Here is a 26,141-nt window from a genome sequence, read left to right as displayed (position 1 = left end):
AATTAAATTTTACTTTGTAAAGAGAAATTACCCTTTCCGTTTAATAAAATTTCGTTTCTGTCGTAGTGTAGTTTATATATAAGCAAGGTCTAGTTAGTGAAGTGATATGTGTAATGTATTTATTATAGTTATAGGCAGTACTTTATTTATAAGGGCATGTGATGATTAATATATAGAACCAATTTTGTCAAGCGATTCCATTAAATAAATAGTTTTTGTCTTAGAAACATTTTTTTAAATTCAAACGGTGTGAAATATATTCGATATCGAATTTTCGGTTTACGTGAGTTTTTTGTCGCACTATTCCTGACAGTACCGAGTAGTGGGCACACTAGTTTGTTTGCTTACTTCGATAGAACTTTATCGACGAGTGATATTGTCCATTGGTTTTTACGACGTCGCATATTATTTTGATTTACGCTTATTGCCAACAATAACAACGTGACTCAGAGGATTATCTTTCGCGTTTATGTATTCTTGCGACATCTCTCTAAGTGATGTAAACCTTGTTCACTGCAACTTTTCTAATGACTATGATAATTATAAATAATACTTTATACTGTGAGAATTTTGGGGTAAATAAAAATACTTGATTTCAAAACAATTATTTTATTTATTGTTGTATAATAATGAAGTAAAGCAGCGTACAGCTAGTACACTAATGTACACGGCGAAGGCGCGGTGGCCGAATCGATAAACAAAACAATATTTCAAAAAGCCGATTTCACATCATCCGACACGATTTTTGACATTGACATAAGAACTATCATATGAATTATTTTGTATACCTTTGTTAGTAAAAAGTCGTGTCGGATGTAAATACAGTTAACGTATTATGTGAGGTTGTGGCGCTAGTGTATTCAACGCGACCAGCCGAATACCGTGTATCCAGGAGCAAATAACAAACCTACAAAGAACAACAGCTCCCTAACCAAAATTGAAAGCCAGCTCGGCGTTCAGAGGGAAATCTTAAATCCTTTACAATTTCTAAAAGCATGAATGGACTTTAGAAATTGAAACAGCAAATGGGTTTTCAAATGACAACATTTCACTTTGAATATAATGGCTGACTTTCGGGTTAGATGGTCAAGCCCCTGAACTGCTGTCAATAAACAAAAAGCTACGCTTACATTTTCTTATTGCAACCTTGTAACAAGTACATTGAATAAGCGAATTTTAAAGTAGAACTACTGATTGACAAATTAAATATATAAAATCAACGTGAAACACGGTTTTAAGAAACTGACGCCAAGAGCCGGTGAGAGCAACGCGGAATTAACAGCTATTTTGACATTGGATTTGAGATTCAACTTATTTATAATTTTGTGCTTTTATAGTATTTTATTACTTTTTACCTGTTCGCGGTTTCACTAGCACTTCTAGATGGTAAGATAACACAGACATCTATGTTCCATATGATTTCTAACAACTAACAGTTCTTTGTAAAATAGTCAAAATGGATTTTTTTGGTACTATTAAAACCGTCAACAGTGTACTGAGAATTGGTCATCCGTCGCACTGCTTCATTGTCGCGTTTCGCGTAGCACTTGTTAGAGGTCACCGTTTCTCGTAATAAGTAGCATAAATCCCGTTATTAGGATTTCATGGAAACTTTATTGACCACTACAGTGCCTTAAGGCGACGTGCTACAGTGCTATGCGTGTGCAAATAAATGATACAATTATTACGTAATCATGCTAATGAGGTACAGACATTGTTATTATGCATTTAAAATAAAAGAAAAAACATAATAGAACTTCCGAAGTTCGCGAAGAGGTAACTAAACGTAAAATTTATACAATACAGAGAGAATAATGATCGACTTAAAGTCCTAATTAATATATCTTCACTGGTATATAATATTTTGTATTAATAACGACGCAGCGGTCGGGCAAAAGTCCCGGCGGCGGTTAGCTCAGGGGTGAAAGGTAGAGGGGTCTCCATCCGACGCGAGTTGTGCTCGCCCGCTGCTCTTCATCTGCGTATCTATGTGTGCTTTGAAAAAATATACTTCTGCTTAATTAGATACAATCTGGTAACTGCTATTGGTTAATGCTATTTGTAAGGTATACGTGCATCCGAGGTCGGAACTTTGGCCGCAGGGCGGCGACATATTATACAGAGTTAATCTTTACCTAACGTACTAATCAAACACGAACGAAGCACTCGTCTCTCTAAACAATCGAAACTTATTTTAAATACTGTCAAAAATAATTACTCACTATGGCAACACTGTTAACTGTCAACAAGGTTAATCTAGAAACGCAAACCAAACTGTCCAACTCGTCAATCTCACTAATATACTAAATTATACTCGATCAACCCGTAGCGCTTATTCTAGGTGCGCGCGCGGCGGCTGAGCGGCGGCTGCGCCGCACGGGCTCGGTTGCGAAAGGCGTGCGCTTCCGCTGCCGCGGCTCGCCGCCGAGTGCACACGTTCTCTCATATAAAAGATTAAATGCTTCACCTATTGCTCTAATTACTTAAATATTGTGAATCCTAAAGTTCAGGGAAGTAAATATAATTTGTGACTCGCTTACCAATTACTCTTACGATATACTAAATAACTATAACATTGTACTCTAAAAAATATGTATAAAGTATGAAGGCTAATATGAGATTGTAATCACAGTAATTGTTATTTAAGTAACGAGCCCACATCATTATCATTCTACAAAGTAATCCTCCTCGTGTCTATTACAATACAATAAAAGGTTCATCCGTCACAAACCAATACAACTCGTCTACACGTCCTATATACACAATCGAAGGCAACATCAAGGTATACTTTATTTATTGCTTTTGTTTCTATTTGTTATCATTACGGTACTTTACATATCACCTCAATTTATATACAACGTCCCTTTTGTTCTCATTTTGAACTTTAAATCCGCTGCGCGGGAGAGCCGCGCGGCTGGCCCTTGAATATCTTATTCAGTCTCAAGGCAGTATAGGTCTTTACGTTTCTTTTTTGTTTGTATCAATTTTACTACAATCGTAATAATATTATAATTGTCGCGTTGTACTTTAATAAACGATTGCAGTTAACGATTCTCTACACGTAGAGGTACACAAACGTCATTATATGAATCGATTTATAATAAGTATAGTAATCAATAACAGTACGAATTTAAGCTCTGTCATATTTGTTCGTATACAAAGATAACTATGTGTCTACACATAAAAGTTAGTGCGTTGATCAAGATGAGAACGCGTAGGCGGCGGCGGTTCGCGGCTTGCGAGTCGGCGATTGCCGCGGCCGCCCGCGCGGCGGTGACTGTGAGCTACTGACTGCCTCTAGTGAGTGCGAACTCTACTCGTTTGAACAAACGGTACACGACGTGTCTACGGGCAGCACTAACATCACCTACTGACTTGCATATATTTACCTACGATATACTCTATATAGTATATAAATGCCATCTGCAAAATGCATAAAACAACAGTTATTATATCTATAAATTGTATAAAATATTAAATAAAATCTATTGAAGTGAGGTAGATGGATGGAATTCACAATTTTTGTGGATATAATAACGCAGCCGTTAAGGCCCGGTCGCTGAGGTAGATGGATGGAATTACTATGTAGAGGTCCAGCTACGTGAGGGGGACCTTACATACACGTTACAAAATACTACGCTAGTCTTTTACGATACTACATTCCGCACGCGAGTGGCGTCGACTACGACAGTGAGTGAGGGGCTACTCGTGAAAGGGCCGCGGCCTTTGCCGCGGGGAGTGGAGCGGGCCCTCCCAAGTATTAAATACTAAGTTTAATTTACATTACAATATCGGAAATGGCACCAACGACATTCCACGGGTCAACAATGAAACCGCAACTACATTAATCGCAAAACGAACCGGCCGGCTAGCGGCCATAAAACATAACACTCAAGCACCGTTTGAAATCTTCAACAAAGCGTGGTGAGGCGCGAGGCGGCTCACGAGGCGGCGGCGCGGGCGTGGGCGCGTTCCTCCTCCGCGTACTCGGACTCGTGGCGATCCAGGTCGCGTTCGGCGCTGGCGGCGCGGCCCTCCTCGTACTCCTTGCCGTAGTACTCGCCCTCCTTGTCCGCCTCGTGCCGGTCGCCCTCGCCGTCCGCGCCCACCACTGCGCTGCGCGGCCGCTCCTTGCCGAGGTCCAGCGGCTCGTCGGCGTCGCGCGCGATGTCCGGTTTGCTCATATTGTCGGTGTACTGGCGCTGCATCTGCTTAAGGTAGCGCTGATGCGCCAGCGTGGTCGGCGGCGGCGGCAGCGAGCCCATCTGCGGCGAAGGCTCGTCGTACGTCTTCCGATCCATGTGCATCGCGTTCATCTGCGCCAACTTCGCCGCGTTCATGCCTGCTGACGTACCGACAGGTTATTTCTAATGTCCAGAAAACGCTAATCTTTGATTCGGTCTCCTGTTACGTACCGAGGTTCTCCCCGATGTATTGCAGGTAGGTGTCGAGTAGTGCGGAACCGGCGCCGAAGCCGGGCCGGTAGTCGTCGGGTCCGAGACCGCTCAGGCCGTGCGGCAGGCTCTCCACAGCTTTGGCGGTGACAGCGCGCACCGCCGGCACTTTGGTGATTGTCGTGTTCGCTAGGCTATTTATATCTGGAGATAAAGAGGTTGTTGTAACGATCGGTAGATGATCGATGCACAATGTAGGTGTTATTATGTGTGTGCGTCTTACGTGGTGGTGAGACGGGTAAGCTGTCTTGGTAGCGAGACTGGGAAAGGTCGTCGTGGTCGTCGCCGCCACACAGCGACGATGTCTCTGAGGCAGCTGATTTGGCGTCCAGCTTGATATCGGAGCGGCGCGGGCCTGTCGGTGACGCGCGTGCGCGCAGCTGCTCCGGAGATACTTTCACGCCCGCCTTGGCCAGCAGCCTGTGCGACACAGCATGTTACTAGTTTCCCACATCTTTCCCAATAGACGACATGAATGTAGGTAATTGAAATTAAAAAATATATATGTTTGAAGTTATTGATACTGACTGGCTAGCGAGTTCGGGGTCGAAACGCGTGGGCATCTGCAGTACAGGCAGGTCTTTAGTGGAGATGCCGCGGTGCTGCCGCGACATGTGTGAGTGCAGCGAGTTACGCGACTTGGCCACCGTACCGCACAGCACGCATCTGTGCCAAATCACAGGGAAAAATCTTTAAAGCGAAAGAAATCTTATGGGATTTTGGATATACTGATTTAAATGGGTTTTGTGATGGATCTAGAACTTATCTAGATAGAATGTAGGGAAACATTACTAACCGGTATCCAGGGCATACGGTGTGTTTATCCTCGAGATGCGTGCGTAGCGTGTGCGCTGAGCGGTAGATCTTACCGCACTTGGGACAGGGCCGTGGGTCTGTGGCGCGCACGCGCAGCAGGTCCTGAGTCCGACGGCATGCGCCTGGCAACGACACGACACGTTATATACCTGCCTCACCGTTACACGTAGAATATGGTAGATTTAAATGACGTAAGATCGTTGAGGACATATTATAAAACAATAGGAAATTTGTAACCAACTAGTGAATCGATACAAACTATTGGATTTCTTTTACGTCATTTTAATCTACTGTAATAAAAGTAGTTGTGCTTTTTTGTCTGCTCACCTGTAGTACAAAACATATTTAGTACTTTGCTCTAGTTTACGTCGGACACTTAAAAGGTAAGAAATGATAGACACCCTTTCCTACTTGGTAGTTTTATTGTTTATGTATATATTTAAATAAGCAGACACTTCTCTTCGGGTAAAAATTAAATTATTACGTATATAATTGTATCACTAATACAATCGCAACTAGAATCGTTTACTCACATTGAACATTTGGTTATTGAGATACTAAGTAAGTTAAGTTGTACGCTTAAAATATTTTATAATATTACGATACACGATCTTGCCTCTGAGGCGTCAGGAACAATTTCAACTACTCGCTAGGGTTACCGATAATTATTTATCATTTTCGAGATCTAGGAATATGTGGCCTACCTTTGCACATATGTACTCTCACCGAACGCGAACGGCACAAACTCGATCATGGAACAAAAATCTTTAGACATTTGCTTTATGATGGTTCTACGTTTGAAACTGTCCAGTCCACTGTTTAACTTTTTAAATTTCTGATGGTCCGGATAAAAAGTATGTGCGAAGGAAAGGCATAGCTTTATGTACAAGTTAATAAGCGGTGACGGCGCGTGCCTACAACACTGCTCCGCACCGTGTACGGCGTATAGCACGTTACGTTGTCTACTGACTAGATATGTTTAATGCTCAGCGATCGCCGCCGGCTCACAACAAACTCTTCAAAAATAATCACTCTATGTATGGAAGTAAACGTATCCTTAACTATTGCATTTAAAGGCATTCCATTTTTTTATATTCTATTTCGTATTGTCTTATCTATGGTCGAAAATATACAAGAAGCTAACATTGTACAATACAGGCTCTCTCACTCTAGTTGGAAGTGCTTATTTTGTATAGGAATGACGAGAGAACCTGTATCACTCCTGTTAGGGATTAGGTAGTCCGGCCGTCCAGATAAAAGTGAACACATTATATCTCTTACCTAGGTAAAAACGATTTTAATATATTCATCACATTATTCTGTAGTTACGAGGACAGCCGGCTGGAAAGGGGCAGAGGAACAGCTAACACAGTTCGAGCGGCAAGAATAAAGTGTTCAAGCAACAATGGAAGTTACAGACACATCAGGAAGCGACGAGAACGATCGACATTCATAGTACTCCGTAACCTATCAATGGCACCAATCATCACATGTTATAATGCGCTTAAACTATGCCTTACGATATCAGTCTATTCTACTACAAAAATATTTTTCAGTCGACTTACTCTACCGCGTACACGCCGCCCGCACAGGCGCGGCGCGAGCGGCGAACGTCAAATGCATTGCAGGTCAACCCTACACGTGGGTACAATCGGTCGCAACGAGCCACACCGTAGCCGGTCGTCCGTCTTTCCGTTTCACAGCCCTTATTATTAAATCTTAATGCTTATAAAGTCGCGGTTCTATCGAGCGAGAGCGCTCAAGTGGTCCAGCCGCAGCTCCACTTGAGCGTCTTCATTGACTCCCACTGGCGGCGGTGCTTGATGCGCATGTGGTTGCGAACCGAGTTGGGGTGCGCGAAGAAGCGCGCGCACGACAGCACAGGACAGACGGGGCTGTCGCGCGGGTAGTGCGCCTCGAGGTGCGCGCGCGCAGCGCCGAGAGACGGCAGCGCGCCGCCGCACAGCGGGCAGTGCAGCGACAGCCCCGCCCCGCCGCTATCGCCTATCGCCGGTATTGCCAACGCGCCCACGCCCTGCTCCGCGGCATCTGCAATGCCGACATCACCATCGATTACTTGGGTCCGGGCGGTTGGCAACACCGGCGACGGGACCTAGCCTCTACTCGCGTATGGGTACCGTAATAATAAACTCTCTAAAAATATTACGTTTTATAAATGCAATATGCGGCCTTCTTTTACGTCATCGTTTACGTAGTTCCGTTGGCACATGTACCGTCTACACGTATTTACACCGGTAGTATAGATGCGCGGGTCGCGGTTTCGACAGCGAGTTCCGCAGGCGGTGAGTGCGCGGGATCACCACCAGGCACCGAGCGCGGGCGCGGGCGCAGGCGCGGTCGCGGTCGCGGGCAGCGGCGGCGGCGCGGGCGCGGGCGGGAAGACGCGCTCGGTGTCGCGCCGTCTCTAAGAGTTCTGGCGTTGGCGGATGCCGTGCGCTTGCAGCTGGTGGTTGATGAGGTAGTGCTTGGTCTTGCAGCGCTTGCCGCAGTGCTGGCAGGGGAACCACTGGTCGCGGTCGGTCTGCGAGTGCACATTGAGCATATGCTGGCGCAGGTTGGAGGTGGAGGAGTAGACGCGGCCGCAGAGCGGACACTGCGGCCGGTAGCCCGGCGCCCCGCCCGCGAGGGCCGCCCCTGTAACACAGAGGCGGCGGTTAGAACGAGGAGCGACACTAAGCGCCGAGGTGGGAGTAGCGCGCGCACGCGGGCGTCGCTTCCGCGGGCGGGGTGGCGGGCTCGCGCCTTCGCTGCTTCACGCCGTGGATCGAGTTCATGTGTATCTGCATGTACTGGCGCGTCTTGAAGGCCTTGCCGCACACGGGGCACGAATGTGACAGGTCGCGTGCCGAGTGCACGTTCAAGATGTGCTGCTTGAGGTTGCTGTTGTTGCTGTACAGCTTGCCGCACTCGGGACACGCAGGCTTGGCCGCCTCACCGTTCGCGAAGGCCGCCAGCGGCGCCTGCGCGCCCGCGAAGGCGGCTTGCGCACCCGGCGCGTACCGCTCCTCCGCGACACCCGGCCCCTCCGCGCCCCACCCAGCTCCTGGGCAGACGGAGTTCGCGTTCAGTGCCTGGCCTGCCTGGCCGCTGCCTAACGTTCGTTTGTCGCGGCGTCGGTTCGCGCGCCTACAGTCGGTAACTTCCATCATTGCTACGTGACGCCTAGCTCGTGATTCATTCGGGGTGTCTACGCGTGTGGGGAACGTGTGAGTGGTCGAGCGCTTAGGTGTCGTTCTCGTTACTAATCATTAGTGACATCGCCGTCGGCCGCGCGCCTCTCGGTAATGTTCGGTTAATGACGCCGCCAGTTCTTTGTTTCAAACGTGTTGTGATATCTTTGCGCATTACTTTAATCACCGCATTCAGTACGATTCCACTTGAAATAATTAATTTGACGCCGAATCATTACCGAGTCACGTGGGCCGAACATGTAAATTAGGGTTAGTGCAAAAGTAATTCACTTACCGAAGTTGTCTGGCATTCCTGAAGGGCCTGGGAGTCCTGGGAATCCTGCAAGTTTAAAAAGCTCGCTATAACGGAAACAATAATTTAGAAGTAGACGAGACAGAACTTAGGGTTGTGACATACCGGGCAGATTGAGCAGGTTGGGAAAGTTGTGCGGCAGAGCACCGTTGGAGTTGGGTAGCGCAGCGGCTGCGGCGTCGTCGTAGTCGAGCGGCTCTTGCTTAGCGCGCGGTTCGCCCTCCGTATCGCTCGCGCCTGCATCTGACGATGACTCCTCGCCGTCGCCTGACTGCGTGACACACAATGCACGTTTGACAAAGTCAAATGATCATATGACAATTATTGAACCTTGTTGCATCCTTCAGTAACAACGACAAGCATTATTCCAACTTACCAAGTTGTTAGAAGTAGAAAGGTGCGGATTTGAGGCGTCGAGTGACTGGCCAAACATGAGCTCGTGGCCGTTGGCGGCGAGCCGCTCGGGGCTCGCGCCCTGCGCGACCAAAAGCTGCTCCGTCCTACACCAGCGAATTCAACGGCTTATAAGTACACTGGCCACAATTGCACTTGCAAACAACAAATTGCATTTTAAATTATAACTACATTCCTTTAATTTTTAATAGCTATTCGATTTGCAAAACAATTTATTGGCAGGAAAATTAGCATTGAAAGAAATTGTAGCGCAATTTTTTTGAGGTCGTATTTTGAATTGATTTATTCTTTTTTTATAATATCAATTGACAGGACGAACAAGTCACATATAGCCTGGTGATAAGCTACACGTTTGTCCATAACAGTTGTAGTGCCACTCAGAGCTTTAAATCGCAAAGATCTGAAGGGCACAGCCACTGTGCCTGTCACTCTGAGACATACAGTGACATGTCCCATGTGTCTGTGATTTCACCAGCACCCTTATCATGGAAAACCGGAACGCAATAACGCTCATATTACTGCTTGGCGGCAGAACATAACGAACTCATAGCTCCGCACTAGGAAGACTCTGTATCACGGGTGCCATGCACATACATACACGGCCACATATTACACCCAAACTCACGAGAGAAATAAATGCTCTGCTTGGCAGCCCAGCATGGTAACCGTTCGGTTACGGAGGCAGGCAGTTACTAGTATGTAAGCAAAGTATGGAAGCCGCTTCTTAAAAGATGTTTTTTTGTTGTTGTTATGTTATTCTTTAGTTTATCTAAATTAATTCCCCCAATTCCGATCACTGGTTATTACCGTCTAGAGCGATCTGTTTAGGTAAATATTTTTATTTTTATACGAAAATAAATTCTGATGAATTATTAGAAGTCATGGAACGAAACTTGTTGTCTATGGTGTTAGTAATATAGTTTGATAGGTTGTTTGCATTTTACAAATTACCCTGTATAGAGGAGTGCAATTTCAGTGGTAGTGTCTTACCTGCTCTTCAATTGCGCCTGGTAGAGATCGGAGGAGCGCGCGCGCTTAGGCGGCGGTGTGCCAGCGGCGTCGTCGGGCTTGCGCGCGCGTCGGCCCTCGCGGTCCCTTCCTTCGCGGCCCTCGCGGCCCTCACGGGATGCCACTGACCCGCTCTCCGTCCATGATGATGCCGATTGCTGTTGCCACCAAATTGACCGTTAGTTTCATCAATTACTTTATTTGATTATAAAATCGCGACTTAATTGTGTATAAACATTTTTTTAATTTGCCTCGACGTTTCGGACGTGTTGCAACGTCCATGGTAATCGAAAAGACGTCATGGTAAATAAAAGACACGATTAAGTCTTGACTTTAAAATCAAATATGTGTGAAAATCGTGAAAGTTTAAATTACAGTTTCTTCTCTATTTATTTGTGAATGAGTGAATGAATGTATGAATGAAATATTCTTTATTGCTAATATAGGACTTAAGTATAATAATAGTAAGTTAATGTGCAACGGGCGGCCTTATTGCTATTTACCGATTTATTCCAGGCAACCTTAGGGTAGAAATTCGGGCTATGCAAAAGTGGTGCAACCAAAGAATATAATTTTAAGTACATTAGTTAGTAATTATTATCACACTCATATACGTAGATATGTAGATATACACATACAAATATTATTAATACATAACAAAACGTAAATAGTAATATTAAATGCTTATATACTACTTATTTGTATTTTTAAACGTTAATAAATGTATCTTGTAACCAAAGCAACTACATAGTCTCGAAATAGATCGTAATGTTCTTCACTAGACCAATGAATACTCTATAATTATGTATGTTTGATATTTAAGACATTTATTTATGTTAATGACACTTATAATAAATGTACATTTGACCTGATTTCTATATTTTAATAAAGGACAAATTAGCCTTGTCTTTTGCTTCCATTCCGGCCACCCAAACACAATAGGTAATTTTTATACTTTATTGGCTCCGGTTCCTAGACGATAACCAACATTGTAAAATAGACATTCCCTGCACTATGAATACCAGGGCAACGAAATTCACTCCCAGGCACAATCCAGAGCACCCAGACTTCAACTAATTTAGAAATGTTCATTTCCCGAATTGGTTCTACTGGGTATAGAACCCGTGACCTCCTTATTTAGCACCCATAGTGTTAGCTCATTGGGCCATCGAGGTCTGAGCTGATATATTTAGTGTTACCAAATGGATACAGTTCTTACATGTTTCGTAATTTTTGATCCTCTCGCGTAATATGTAACTTTTATTGTTAAGACTCAATATGCCTCAAATGGTTTTGGTTGATTCCGCAAAACAGTGGAAGTGTTGAATTAATCAGTATGGAAAAAATATATAGTAAAATTGAGCATATGTACTCTGATAAGTATACGGTATCAAAACACGATTCCTAAACATTTTCACGATAGAAAAAAAAACACAAACTTACCTCGAAATTGATTGATTGTGACAATTTTTTTTTTATATTAACTGAACTAAATAGAATACGTATAATCATTGACTTACAAATAAATGGACGACGGGTCTAATACAAAAACCACGAAAAAAATGTCCCAAGTCAACCTATTCGAAATTTAAATTGTAATGTCATCGCAGTATCGCGCTGTCCGTAGAACAAATGAAGACTAAAGCGGAGTGTCGCGCTCTGTATACGATTTTAGCGCCTTACAAGTGCGGACACTTTTTAGCGCAGACCCGACGTCCATATAATTGTAAGTCAATGCGTATAGTATACGATATACGTTATTCAAATTACTTCAATTTAAATGTTTCTTGAATTTTTCATAAAAATAATTGAATATCAATTCAATTATTTTTATGTGAAATTACTCCACTACTTTGTTATAATTATTAATACAAAGATCGAACACACAGAAAAAAATCCTTCGATCCAAGCGGATTCGAACCGACGTCTTCTAGCATACCGTGCTAGACGCTATACCAACTAAGCCACGGAACGAACTAGCGGACCCCACGAATTTTTCTATGTCCTTGCGTCGTACGTATCTTTGTATTTGGTTTTTCAACGACTTTTAGTCGTAGCGCCATCTATGAGAAATCTATGATATTTCGTCACCCAGTTAGATAGACCTTTACAGCTACCAGTCCCGGCTAAAGATGTCGCTATTCATTGCATTTAATTTTTTATTGAATTAATATTCAATTATTTTTATATCAAATTACTCTACTAGTTTGTTAACCGACTTCAAAAAAAAGGAGGTGATTCTCAATTCGACTGTATGTTTTTTTGAGTGTATATTACGCGATAACTCCGGTATTTGTGAACCGATTTTCATGATTTTTTTTTGTTGGAAAGAGGGTACCTCTATAGTGCTCCCATTTCATTTTGAAGAAAATCATCCACCTCTAAGGGTGGTTGTTCACGCATGAAGATTCATTTCTATAAATAGCGCCTACATTGTATTATAAGGAGCAATTATTATAATGGTTGATTTTGCTATTCTCCAATTCAAGGCGTTTTTCTCACAATATACTTTGAGAAAGAAAAACGATTTTGAGTAGTGAGAACCGATTTTTATCATCTCCTGTGTCAAGTCCCGTATAGTGGCGAATTTGTAAATATCCCCTGATATTTCAATAAAACTTGGCACATAGACGTAATTCCACGTACTTTTGAGGTCGGTTTTTTAGTTCTCTGTATTGAGATTATTATAATTATTAATGCAAAGATCGAACATTCAGAAAAAAATCCTTCGTTCCGGCCGGATTCGAACCGACGTCTTCTAGCATACCGTGCTAGACGCTATACCAACTAAACCACGGAACGAACCAGCGGACCTCACGAATTTTTCTATGTGCTTGCATCGTATCTTTGTATTTGGTTTTTCAACGACTTTATTTTTTGGTACTTCAATTTTGTTTGCAAAAAAAATCTGACAACGCCAGGGTCAGACTCACTACGGGAAATATTTGAATTCGAACTGTGGTTGTATCGACGCTTATGGGAGTTTTAAAGTTGAGATTTTTAAAATATTTGTTATCGCACTCAAATTAGACAATAAAGTGACTCCGAGATGGCGTCGAATAGGATGCGTAACAATCTCAGTACAGAGTAGTAAAAAAAAACCTACCTCAGAAGATGGAATTTTTTCTTCACAGGTGGAACATCTATCTGAAGTACCTTCTTTCCAACAAAAAAAGAATCATCAAAATCGGTTCACAAATGCCTGGGTTATCGCGTAATATGCATACAAAAAAAACATACAGTCGAACTGGGAACCTCCTTTTTTTGAAGTCGGTTAATAAAATAACAAAAATGCACCAATTGCGGGTTAAAGCTCGATTTTACTTTCCCACTTCGCAATTTGTTTTGCACATATCTGTATAAGTAAAACAATGTTTTTTCGCAATCTCAATATTTATACTTTAAGGTCGACAAAGTTTGACGTGCTTATAATCGATAAGAGCGTTGTTTTTTTAAGTGTATTCTTTATTACTTAATGAAAGTTTTGCGGCAAAAACGTAGGTAATTTTTCAGGAGTTCTAGTCCGTCCGTCCGAAACAATGACTGGCAAGTATGTGTCAAATACTCTACCATATTAAAAGACTTTCTCAAGTACGACGTTTCATTCGCATCATGCGTTTTTTAATTAGGTCGAGCATTATTTATTTGACGGTAATTGTTTCGGACAGATGTCGAATGGAGAACGACAGTACACCCGAGGTTAGTAAAGGCAATTTTCGACCCAAAGGCCCTGGCAACACTGGATACATTACGGTAATAATAAAGTTTTGATATTAATGAGGGTGCAAATCCTGTGCGTTTTGTACAACCCCTTTGGTGGTCGTACAGCAAAATATGGAGATATACTATATCAAAGCGCAAATGTTCTTCGTCTTAACGTAAAGTTAGTAGTTTGGTAAAGCATTGGTTCACTGTTTTATTTTTTTCATGATACTAGGTGACAAGACGAACAAGTCGTGCGCCTGGAGGCAATCGACACGCCTGTTCATAGCAGTTGCGGTGCCACACAGCTTTAAATCACAAAGATCTGAGGGGCACTGCCACTAACCCCGACACCCTGAGACATAAGTTGACAAGTTCCATGTGCCTGTAATTTCACCAGCATTCTTGCCCTTCAAAACCGGAACGCAGTAATGTTCACATTACCGCTTGGCGGCAGAAATAGGTAAGGTGGCAGCACTTCCCTGGACGAACAAGGACGAACTCTCACAAGGAGCTCTACTGCTACTTGAATAAATTAATAATATATAATATGAATAAATTAATTAATAAATTCTTTGTTACACGCGATCTATGTAAGAGGCGAAACAATGTACAGTCAGTAGACTCTACTAATTTTGAAGTGATAGAAACCATACTAACCGGTGATGACTTTTGTTCGATGGTGGCAAGCGGCGCGGGCGGTGGCACATCGGTGAGCCCGCGCACTTGAAGCAACTGCGCCGCGCGCAAAAACTCCTTGAGTTGCTCCTGCCCGATGTGCACCTCGCCTTGATACATGAACCTGCGTAAATATGACATACATTACGATGATGTTCCTTGAATATTACAGACTACTTTTCCGGGTGTAGTGATAAACCCTTAGTGAAGCAAAACGTCGTAAGCAACTTTGTACTAAGTATAGCAAAATTAATATATTATATATTGCACATCGGGAAATATTAGGGGTTAAAGTATGAAATTGCCGTTTTATTGCAATAGGTTCTTTGAATTTTCATAGAATCCTCATGGTTTGAGGTTTTCGAATGAAACTTTTTTCAAATGGTTTCTGTGATTTTTTTTTTTAAATTTGAAACATTTGAATATCGACTTTCAATTGTTTTTGTTATTCAATTTAGACAAGAAAGATGGATACTGCGAAAATTCGAGTGATTTTTGAATACGATTTCCGACGCGGAACTAACGCGGCAGAAACAGCCCGCAATATCAATGCTGCGTTTGGAGAGGGGTCTACTAATGAACGCACCGTGCGATTTTGGTTTAAACGCTTTCGTGATGGAAATTTCGACTTAAAGAACGAGCCACGAGGAAGACCGCCCACACAGGTGAATAACGATGAATTAAGAGAGATAGTGGAAGCCGATCCTAGTCAAACTACCCAGGAATTAGCGGCATGGTTTAACGTTACCTTACCCACAATATTGACTCACTTGCGTCAAATCAATAAAATAAAAAAATACGAAAAATGGGTGCCTCATGATTTGACTGATCTGCAGAAAGAAACGCGTGTTGAAACTTGTGTTGCCTTGTTGAACCGGTACAGAAATGAAGGAATATTGGATCGAATTGTAACATGTGATGAAAAGTGGATTCTTTATGATAACCGGAAAAGAAAAATGCAATGGCTGACCCCAGGTCAAATGCCACAACAGTGTCCTAAAGCAAAACTTACCAATAAAAAGGTAATGGTAACTGTTTGGTGGTCTCAGCATGGTGTTATTCACTATAGTTTTCTCCGATCTGGTCAAGCAATAACGGCAGATGTCTATTGTGCCGAACTCCGAACCATGTTGACAAAACTAGCAGTAAAACAGCCCCGACTCATGAATCGATCTTCACCATTATTGCTCCACGACAACGCGAGACCTCACACAGCACGAGAAACCATTTTGACCCTTCAGGAACTGCAGTTAGAAACCATTCGTCATCCTCCGTATTCACCAGACCTTGCTCCAACGGACTACCATTTTTTTCGTGATTTGGACAATTATCTACGTGACAAGAAGTTTTCTTCCCAGGAGGCGGTACAAAATGCTTTCACACAGTTTGTGCAGTCTAGATCGTCGGAGTTCTATCGCAAAGGCATTAATAACCTTCCCATTAGATGGCAGCAATGTATAGATAATAATGGCAACTATTTTGATTAAATAAATTTGTTAAAAATTTAAAAAATAAACAATTTAGATTTTCAGTACAAATCGGCAATTTCATACTTTAACCCCTATTATATCCGAACGCTGTTGTCGCATCTATGTGTTATCGTGTTATTCCCTGATGTATATACTTAGACATACCTATTATACTTAGCAGCAGCAGAACTCTTTGTGAAAGAGATTGTTCAGGTTAGTACGGCCACCTTACTTGCCTATTTCTACCGCCAAGCAGTAATGTCAGCATTAATGTGTTCCGGTTTTGAAGGGTAGGATTGCTTGTGAAATTACAGGCACATGGGACTTGTCAACTTATGTCTCAGGGTGATTGGCCCTGTGGCAGTGCCTCAGATCTTTGCGATTTAAAGGTCTGAGTGATACTGCAACTATTATGGACAGGCTTGTAGCTTACTATCAAGTGCACAACTTGTTCGTGCCTTCACTTGATATTATAAAAAAAAAGACTGGAAACCAAATAAAGTTTCATATTAACTTTGTAAATATGTCAATTATTAATGCAATAAGTTATAGCGCGGCAACACAACAGCATTCGGAAATATTCGTGACTTCTGGATTGTCCCGATGTGCAGTACCTATTTACAGCCTGGTACTTACTGTAAGTCAGTAGTACCTACAACGAATGATTACATTGGTTGAAATGCAAACGGTACCTGAGTAAACTCTCCATATCTTTGTCGTGAACGTCTCGCAGGATGACGATGGGATGCTGACAAGGATTGGCTTTTAGCAAACGACGGAAGTAGGGACTGCACGCTGATAGAACCACCTAGTCAAATAATCGTAAGTTGTTAATAATAATGATAATGAATATAAAATATTTATGTATAAAGTAAATAAACGTTGTAAATGTAAATAACTACAATTCAGCGAACAATGTTTATTTACTGCTTCAAAGATTTTAATATAACTTTTTTTTAACATGTTTTGGGAACGGAATATTTATATGAAGTATTTTTTCAATTCCCAGTGGTAATCGTAATCTGGGTCACTGTGGTCAAAAATTTAAGTTGAATCCACCAGAAGAAGCTGACGTTGTACCTTGTGTGCAGAAAAGGTGGCGCCGGCGCAGGCGAGCGTGACGTCGACAAAGTCCTGCTCGTCGCGCAGGCGCCGGAAGGAGGAGACCATGGCCGAGTGGAAGTCGTTCCAGCGCAGCGAGTATTGTTGCTCGCCGCCCGCGCCGACCGCGGCGCCGCCTGCGCATAACATCCATGTATAAATAAGGTACCTAAATATTGTATCACATACGTATGTATTACTGTTTCTTTAAGAATGCTTTTTTGCTGTAATTTTTTCTTTCAAGATTAAGTGTGGCATAATCCTGGTTGACAGATTATGACATCATTATATACATATATTATTAGATATTTCAAGAATAGTGGCTCAAACCAAAATAGTTCATATTAATCATATAACACAAATGCATTCAACATGTGCCAAAATTTTATTGAAGAATATAGTGAAGAAAACATACCGAGCTTTTAATTGGTTAAAATAAATAAGTGACGACATGGACCAGTGTAAGTTTGGTCGTCTTTGAACGTGAGATATGCTTCAGTCGATTCTAAACCATCTTCCTGATGAATGTGTCGATTTTAAGATAAGCTACTATTCTAGCATGCCATCGATATGGACAGTCGATAGAACTACGCGAGAAATGTACCAGCAAAATATAACACTCAAAAGTTTTCTCGTCTTCAGGTTTTAACATATGTAAACGGTTTCAATTGCAACAGTAGGCGCCAAGTTTCAGTGTCATGTATAATACATTCGTCCGTATACAGCTGTAATACGTTGATGCTGTATAAGTACTTATAACACGTCGGCGCGAATCTTCGCAAACAGCGCTTTACAAGTAAAATCTCGGCACATCGACGAGCATGCATTATGCATGTTGTCTCAGCCGTTAGCTTATGCCAATAACACCGCGGGTAACCATCCTGCCTATTTATGCAACCGATCACTCCTACTTGAAGTGGAAAACATGGAAATCAGTGCGGTAGGGTAACAAAACAAGCTTCAGTTGCTATTTGGTGTTTTTGTCTATTCTGAAATTAGCGACACTGATAATTTTGTAATGTTTTTCGAAGTATGCGAACTGTCTTTGTAATGTATTCATGCGCGATGCAAAGCGATAAGTCTCGTGCGGGAGGCAACGCGTGAAATTCCCCACCACCCACCCTCCCGATGCGTTATCGCTCACATTGCTTCCCACACCCCACTTGCATGCACGCTCATAACTTTTCCTTTCGCAATATCCTAGTACACGTTTCTTCTAAAAATACTGCAGAAGTACACAACTGAGTGAAATGTTATTTTAGTCCCATGACAAACGTCGCGATATTTATCTGGTAGCCTCGGCAAATCGTGTGAATCCACATTCGGAAAATTACTCTCGTTAAAATAAAGTGATACTTACGTAACTTTGAGCAAGAGTAGCAAAAACGTTTAGCAACTGGAACCTATAAGTTATAACCTATAATATTTTGAACCGTGACATTCAACAATCCAACCACATTTGTTCATGTAAATATATTCATGCAATAGATCGATCGTTGAAGGTGATCGCTAGTGCAAGCACAAAGTACAAAAATTATGACAGTGTTTGACAGTGATGCGAAGATCCGTGCCCTTGCGTCTCGTGCGACAAAAGCTTGCAGGAGATTACTGTCTGGCCCGCCCCTCAAACGTGTCGCGACGTGGTGCACCGTTTGCTGCCACACACTGTTACACCCCGTCGGTGCTAGGGGCGCGTGGGTGTTTTACAAGTCTACAGTGTAATTATTAAATCAGTATTTGGATGGCTTGTCTTGGCCATTTTGTTTTGATATATTTTCATGTTGCACTGCTTAGTGTCATACAAGTATTTCCTAGAGATGAGACGTTTATTCTTTAGCGTTCTTGTCATTTTGAACTTGTGGCAATTACAACGTGAGACGTAGTCTCATCTTTTGTTTAACTTAAATCTATGAATCGACTCGTCGGTCAATTAATTATGGAACATAATTTGAAATATATTGAAATGAAGGGAAATGTAGTCCTTCATATTCTTTTATTATAATTTGCTATTCTTTATATTTCACAATTTTAATGATATCTACGCATGTTTACTGGAAATGTAGTAAATAATAATCACACTATTATTGCGAATATTCGCTTTTTCATTACGAGAAGCCCTGTTTGACCCCGCGACCTCGGCGTTTTATCCCGCGTTACACTCCCCCACGGAGGGGCAAGTCTCAGGATTTGCATGATTTGATAAACCTCACGTAATTTACTGTTGAGTCGCTCTTTCTGCCGACTAAAGCGCTTACGTACACATTTTTATTAGTGCTCTACAATGACAATTGCAATTAAGAGTTGATCGCATATTATGTTAGAATTCTTATAAGTACTGTGTGTTGTGCAAAATTTATATGTGTAGGTATAGGTTAATTTGCGCCGACAACTGCAACTTAATATGACGCGATTTCGGTTTTTTTTTAAAACATAAATTACAATACATCGTGGTCTCAATCCGATTCCCAAATGAAAACATCGCGAAAAATAAAATATCACACCCCCTAATCTTGAGTAAACGACCGCCGGCAACATCATTAAACAAGAACCGTGGCGATTCCGCCCCTCCCGCTGTCCTGCGGGAGGAGGAGATCCTGAGGGAACAGAGGGTGACAAGGGGTGAGACGGGGTGCAAGTCGGCTGAGGGGGTGAATATCAACGAACTCATGGTACGTGTGACGGGTGGACGACACGCGTGAGGCCGACTATAGATTCTGTTAGTAAACAATTCACTTGTCTTACGTAAATATTCTAATGGAGGGCCGTATTTTTGTTTCGGGTTCGCTTTTCCCTCTTTCAGCGCATATTCGCGCGTTTTGTTCACATCTGCTGGGTGTTGGATATGTAGGTACTTATGTGATCTGTACGGTGCAGCAGTATCGACGGATTGGTACTTATGTGATCTGTACGGTGCAACAATATCGACAGTTTGGTACTTATGTGTTCTGTACGGTACAACAATATCGACAGATTCGTACTTTTGTGATCTGTACGGTACAACAATATCGACAGATTGGTACTTATGTGATCTGTACGGTGCGACAATATCGACAGATTGCGATTTCAGAATACTTATTTGAAAAAATATATTGTCTTATAAGATTTAAAAGACGTATAGATTTCTTGCTAGAAATACTGATTTTTGAGTCGATACATTTTTCATCCTTCGGTATTTATTTTTGTGACAATAAAAAAATCACAGTGAGTAAGTTAAGAAGTAACTATTTAGATGCTGATAAAAGAATATTTTAAACGTACTTTTTATAGTTAGATAAAATATCTTTCTCATTACATCCATTGAGGAACCTTGCTAGGTCCGAGAACTTCATGGCGGAGCTGCATAAACTTACCCGTTTTACATTTACACATAGGTATCCTAACTTAATTTAATTTTTATCGAACAAAGTAAGGTGCAATTGTACATAAAAGTGCAATTTACGAGCAGTTGTTCACACTATTTCTTGTAAAGATAGATAAACTTTAATTATAAACAATATTGAAATTGATATATATCAAAATTATACTATTTAATTAGAATTCCCAACTTCGTAGCCATTCGAGTTTTACGGAAGTTAACGATTGCATTTTTGACCTTTTTAATGTATTTGTTACACAAGACACTTCAATTAAAAGTGTACCTTAAATTGTTTTAGCATAAGGTTAATATTCAGTTAAGAATACTCAGCTATACATTGAACATATGAATTATGGGAATTTTGTCTTAAAACAAGTAGATATTGACATCAGAAAGTCACTAGCATACTTAACTAATTAATCAAAGCTGTAGCTGAATAGTTTAGATGTTAATTTTTAGTTTAAGATTAGACGGGATTAAAATTGTACTGGACCTTTTCCGTAAAACTCGTGTTCTGTTTAAAATTACTTACCAGTTTCGGTCGCCATGGCCGGGTGTTCTGAGGGCGGCACGGCGGGGCCGTTAGGTGCGTGCGCGCTATACTCCACTCTTGCGCATTCCACGCTTACTGCTCTTGAATCACCCACTCTTGCTGCTTTTCTAACGCTTATCCTTAGCTTGCTTGCTCGCTTAGCTGCGTCACCGCTCGCGTTTTTTCTAATTTTTTTTATAACCACGCTTTATTTGTCTCCTTTATTGCTATTTGTTTCGAATTATTTTATTTTAAAGCTTGTTATTGTGTTTTGAGTATTGCGTTTTGGTTGTGTGTTTTGATTCCTGGAAGAAGTGATACGTTACACAAAGTCCAAAAGTGGCGAAATTATTTGCGAGATAGGTAAATGACGCGGAAGGACGAGGGACGCATACGGCGACGGTAATCGCGGAGTCGAATTCGATGTCGGTGCATTAGAGATTTTAGCATTATGTAACTCCGAGAAGGGTGCCTAAGCGATAGGTGCGTAATCGACGCGGTCTTATAAACTTTATAGCCAATACTATTTATTTCATTAAAATTTACTAAGTAATAAAACTAGGTTTCATAATTAATGCAAAAATAATTTAAAGCTAATTTATGGCACTTACGAGCACATGTTAAAAAATGAAATGCATTTAATTAAAAATAGTGTCACTCGACTAATGGCTTTTTCCACGAAATGTTCATCAGTGGCTCATCATTAGAGTGCAATAAACACGTCGTAGATACCGTCGTAGGCCGTAAAAGACGGCCACGTAACGCAGCTGCTTCGAATGTTCAAAATAAAATAAAAATTCACTACAGTTCACTTAACACTGCAACTGCAATTGCAGCGTGTGGCGCGCGATGCACGCTGCAACAACTGCACGCGCGAGCGCGAGGGTGGAAGGCGCAAGAGGCCGCAGCCACAGATGACGGGGTGTTAATTTAAAAACCGGTGCAACGATCGATGGCGCGCCCTGCACCGCTACAATAAGGGAGGAGCGGGCAGATAGAAATCAATACGATGTCCATCATCGCATGCACCTCCCCCCGCGCGAACCGCCTGCGCCTTGCACCACCGGGAAATGCATTTTCCGCGACACCGCTTTTCCGCACCCCTCTCACATTTTACTCGGCACACGACACGCGATCGATTTGGGGAGGAATTGGAGTTTTGTTATTTTTTTGCAATGTCCGGCGCCGAATGCACCGCTCGACCGACTAGAGTGAACGAGTACCTGACGCACGCGTGCGTTGTGCGGCGCGTCACGCGGGTGACTGTCGCGGGCGGGCGCCCCGCTACTTGCCGAGAATAAACAGCGGGCGCGGGGCGGGGCGGCGGGGCGGTGCAGCGCGGGAGCTGCCCGCCGCGCCTGCCACTGCACGCCCACAGCCCACTGCCCGCTTGACGCGGCCGCCCACACGTTCTGCCGCCGCTGCTCGCGCGCTGCTCCACCAGCGCCGCAGCTGGTGTTGCTTATGCTTCCTGCTAAATGATCAACGTTGTTCAGCTTATTTTATCAACCTAGTTTCATAAGCGATTACTTGCCTACTGGTAAAAGCAATATAGGCACATTTGTAGATGCTTAATCTATATTAGATACCTAATCAAAAATTGCAAATTAATAACATTTCGACGCAGCCTAGACAATCACGGTACTTAGGTACACCACTCACAGATTAGGCAACTAATTAGAAATCCCATTAGCATCGTATTGGCTTTAATAGTCATGCGTGTTTTGCCTGATTACATCTTACTTAAAAGTTACTCGGATCATGGGAAAGTACAGCGGAAGTTCAAAATTTGCAGGTGGAACGCACGGCCGTATATCAATTTCACACCTAATAATCACAGCTTAAGTTATAATTTTGCATAAAACAATAATTAATACATTCCGTTCGGTGGCGTGCTAAATGATAACATCGACTTGTCCCGCCTGTGTCGGTAGTCCCGGGCCTCTAAGCTCGGTAGATTAGTTCTCTCAAGTCTATACATGATACATTTATAGTGTCCAGTGGCCCGCGCCTCCTATTTCCTCACGGACTGGTTGGTGTAGCATAGGGCGGCCATCGGCAAGCGCATGAGGACAATCTGTTACTTTAGATAAAGGGTTGTGACAAATTTTGCAATATCCAGAGTTTACCGTTGTCAAAATTTCAATATTCTTTAACAATAACTACATAACAGTGGCAGTTCGAATTTGGTTTTCAATAGTCGCCTGCTATGGCCGATATTTATATAATTTTCACCCAATGATCGATTATTTACAGTTTTAGGTATTATTCTATGTTAGAAAATTGATGCGAATTTGTGGACTCTAAACTGCTTAGTGTTACTAAATGGTGGGCACTCACTAAGCTGTTTGACTCGTATTTATCGTCGGTTTCATATATTTCCGTACCGCTTACGAAAAGTTAAATTATTGGACATTTACGTATTGGCATTTTCAGTGTAGGTACTTTAAGGTATTAGTGAGTTGTTTTGTCTAGAAAACCTAATAGATTGTTGTTAAGCTCTTTCAGCCGTTAAGTTGATTTTACTAAAACATGTGAATGGGGGTGATCGGTAGGCAAAGGTCTGTAAAGTAGTAACGATTTTTCCTGAGGAATTAGGGCGGCCATACTGGGTTGCGAAGAGATGCTTGTTGTTGCAATTCTTGCATTAACGTCGCAAATTCATAAATGAAAATAAGAAACTTCTTAGGGATTATTACATGCATAAGTAAGGTATTAATATATTTGAATGTAGGTACGTATTCAAAGAACTGTATTAATGTTTTGCAATTTAAATCTATTACTCATAATTTTTTTTTTAACCGAATCGATAAAACTTTATACGTGTCCCGAAGGACCAACGAAACAGAATCTTTCGGCGAAAAAGGAAAAACAGCCGTACGTGTTATAGTGTAGAAAGAAAGCAGCACTTTCCCGGGCGGCCTTTATCACGATATTTATACATTAGGAGCCAAACAATACATCCCTAAAGGCTTTCGGGAGCGGCGCGGCCGGCCAATCATTCGTCAACCGCCCGGCCGGCTGTAAATCTTGCAGGCGGGGTGCGGGAGGGGAGCAGGGGGAAGAGGGCAGCGCGGGCGAGTGCGGGGTGGAGGAGGGTTACGTAACATCCGGAAGTGCGGATTAGGAATCAATAGTGGCGTAATGATAGTTGTGGAGTAATCGGTGTAACTGCGCTGTTTGCGCGGCGTCCGGGCCCCCGCGCACCGCACCCATGCCCCTTGCCGCTGCTCAGACGCCGCCGCCATGTCTCCTCTGCACTGCTATGAGATTGCATTCTTGATACGCAAATCGCTAATTTGAAGAGTCCTGTCGTCAGAAGACAAACTACCATTACGCTCATATACCTAGTTGCACTTGTTTTATTGCATTTAATGAATCTGTCATTTTAATTATTTTTGTCATGAGCAAGAAAATTAAGTGTGATGTACACAATTACCTATTATACGAATATATATATGGCACAAAAATGACCTAACATACTTCTATAGGTACCAATATAAAACTAAAAACCTAAGTCGATAGCGTCCGGTAAATCCTTGCTCAAACCTCGCAAATCCAAGTGACCGTCGTGCTACATCGCCGTAATCCGGGGGTGGCAGGGCCCCGCTGGCCCCGTGGCCCCCTGTAGGCCCCCGTCGCGCGCTTATCCATCACGGCGACCGGTGGCCCTGACAAACGGCCAATGCTTCATTAGCGACATAAGTATTAAAATTAAAAACGCGAATTCACAATTTACGAAATGCATACCCAAAACATATCTACACTCATAATGCTCTAGTTATGGGTGTAGAAATGTGTCTTATCGGGGCTTAGACTGAGACTACGGACATCTACTGAAGATCTGCCTGGCTTGATTACATTTATAAAAGTTGCAATATGGCAACTTTTGGCAAATAGGAGTTTCTAAATTGACATGATCTTGTTCGAAAATTCACCACCAAAATTTTCACCATATTCCTTGAATTGAAATTGTTATGCCCTCTAAGGTGCTTCAATAAATACCACCCGAATAAGTTCGTACCGACGCTCTTGAAGAACTCCACTGTGTTATTCTCTTAGCCGATACGTGTCCACTTACCGAATTCCTCCGAAAAGTTTTCAGCTTGTGAATTGTTTCGATACATTGACCGGTTTTTACTACCTATTACTCAAATTTTAAGCCATTCTGACCGAGCGATGAATTAAGAATAAAGCAATTGACATGTGTCTTATATTCCGGGTTCACGTGTGAACATACGTCCTGATCCTGTAGTTGTGTGTGTGAGAGGTGTCGCGTACTACAGAGATCGTAATGAGCCCTCCGCACTTTTCGCTCACTTTATGTGCATTCACTTCTTTTGTTTTATGGGAAGCTCGTTGAGGTATCTCCGAGTGGTGTTCAAATAACACTCGTTTAGCTGAAGATTTGTTTTAATCGAAACTGTATATACTAAAGTACTTTCCGCAGTCGAAGGGGCATTGTATATTTTTGAGCTCCGTCTTCCATCACGAGAAAGTATACTGATCATAAATGTTATATAATTAGTAATGGGATAGGCAAGCATGAATTAACAGACGACTTTCATAGCGCAGCATGACGTCACTTTCACTGTCCGTTGTCGTGTTCCATTACACGTGGACGTAGCCATCCATCGATGGATAGCATTATCACAGCGCTATTGTTCCGCAACCTTTGTACGAACAATTGCGCACTTCGCGGGGGACAAGGGGGATATCGGAAGGGGTGGAGGGCCTGTGGGAGGGGGCGGACACGTGGAAGGTCCAGTGCAAATGTTATTGATGTACCGCGTGATGAGTATTGCCGGATACACACAGCCGCGTAAAGGGGTGTGCACCCCGAGGGCTCGGAGATGGGACCCGTGTATTTATACCTATTCGGGTATTGAAGAAGTGACCTTTCATACATCACCAAAGGTCAGGAAAGGCGTTACCTTTTTTTTTTATAATATTTAGTGTCGGGACGAACCATGCCGTGTGACTCTCGGTAAGCGACACGCCTGTCCCTAACTGTTGCCTTTAAATCACAAAGATCTGAGGGGCACTTCGCCCGACACCCTGAGACATAAGTTGACAAGTCCCATGTGCCTGTAATTTCACCAGCACCC

The 26,141-nt window shown here is 42.5% G+C and overlaps 1 protein-coding gene across 6 annotated transcripts; it reads right to left on the bottom strand.

Moving 5' to 3' along the window:
• Positions 1-638: 638 nt before the first annotated feature.
• LOC113226108 (protein abrupt) lies at positions 639-22,275 on the bottom strand. 6 transcript variants are annotated; one of them, XM_026458631.1, is made up of 14 exons: positions 22,257-22,275; positions 21,034-21,338; positions 17,126-17,283; positions 16,738-16,853; positions 14,559-14,700; positions 10,179-10,354; positions 9,151-9,280; positions 8,880-9,045; positions 8,757-8,801; positions 5,251-5,392; positions 4,983-5,120; positions 4,678-4,874; positions 4,416-4,598; positions 639-4,345 (listed from the first exon to the last, which is right to left on the bottom strand). In XM_026458631.1, exons 2-14 carry the CDS (start codon positions 21,047-21,049, stop codon positions 3,942-3,944), a joined length of 2,013 nt encoding a protein of 670 aa, XP_026314416.1. In that variant the 5' UTR covers positions 21,050-21,338; positions 22,257-22,275; the 3' UTR covers positions 639-3,941. The 6 variants fall into 6 exon arrangements, with proteins under 6 accessions (XP_026314416.1, XP_026314418.1, XP_026314415.1 ...); XM_026458633.1 differs by lacking the exon at positions 22,257-22,275 and adding an exon at positions 21,645-22,137 and having other exon boundaries at positions 9,151-9,274; XM_026458630.1 differs by lacking the exon at positions 22,257-22,275 and adding an exon at positions 21,645-22,136.
• Between the last annotated feature and the right edge of the window lie 3,866 nt (positions 22,276-26,141).

Source organism: Hyposmocoma kahamanoa, unplaced genomic scaffold (genome assembly GCF_003589595.1).
Source record: "Hyposmocoma kahamanoa isolate Upper Pololo Valley unplaced genomic scaffold, ASM358959v1 182, whole genome shotgun sequence".
Classification (NCBI taxonomy): domain Eukaryota; kingdom Metazoa; phylum Arthropoda; class Insecta; order Lepidoptera; family Cosmopterigidae; genus Hyposmocoma; species Hyposmocoma kahamanoa.
The sequence above is the reverse complement of the archived record's forward strand: the minus strand, read 5'-3'. Positions and strand labels throughout refer to the sequence as shown.

Coding starts and splice junctions, on each gene's coding strand:
- LOC113226108 (XM_026458631.1), bottom strand. Junction 16,854..17,125: donor CCACCTTTTCTGCACACAAG/GTACAACGTCAG, acceptor TTATTTGACTAG/GTGGTTCTATCAGCGTGCAG. Junction 9,281..10,178: donor CAGGCGCAATTGAAGAGCAG/GTAAGACACTAC, acceptor TTGAATTCGCTG/GTGTAGGACGGAGCAGCTTT.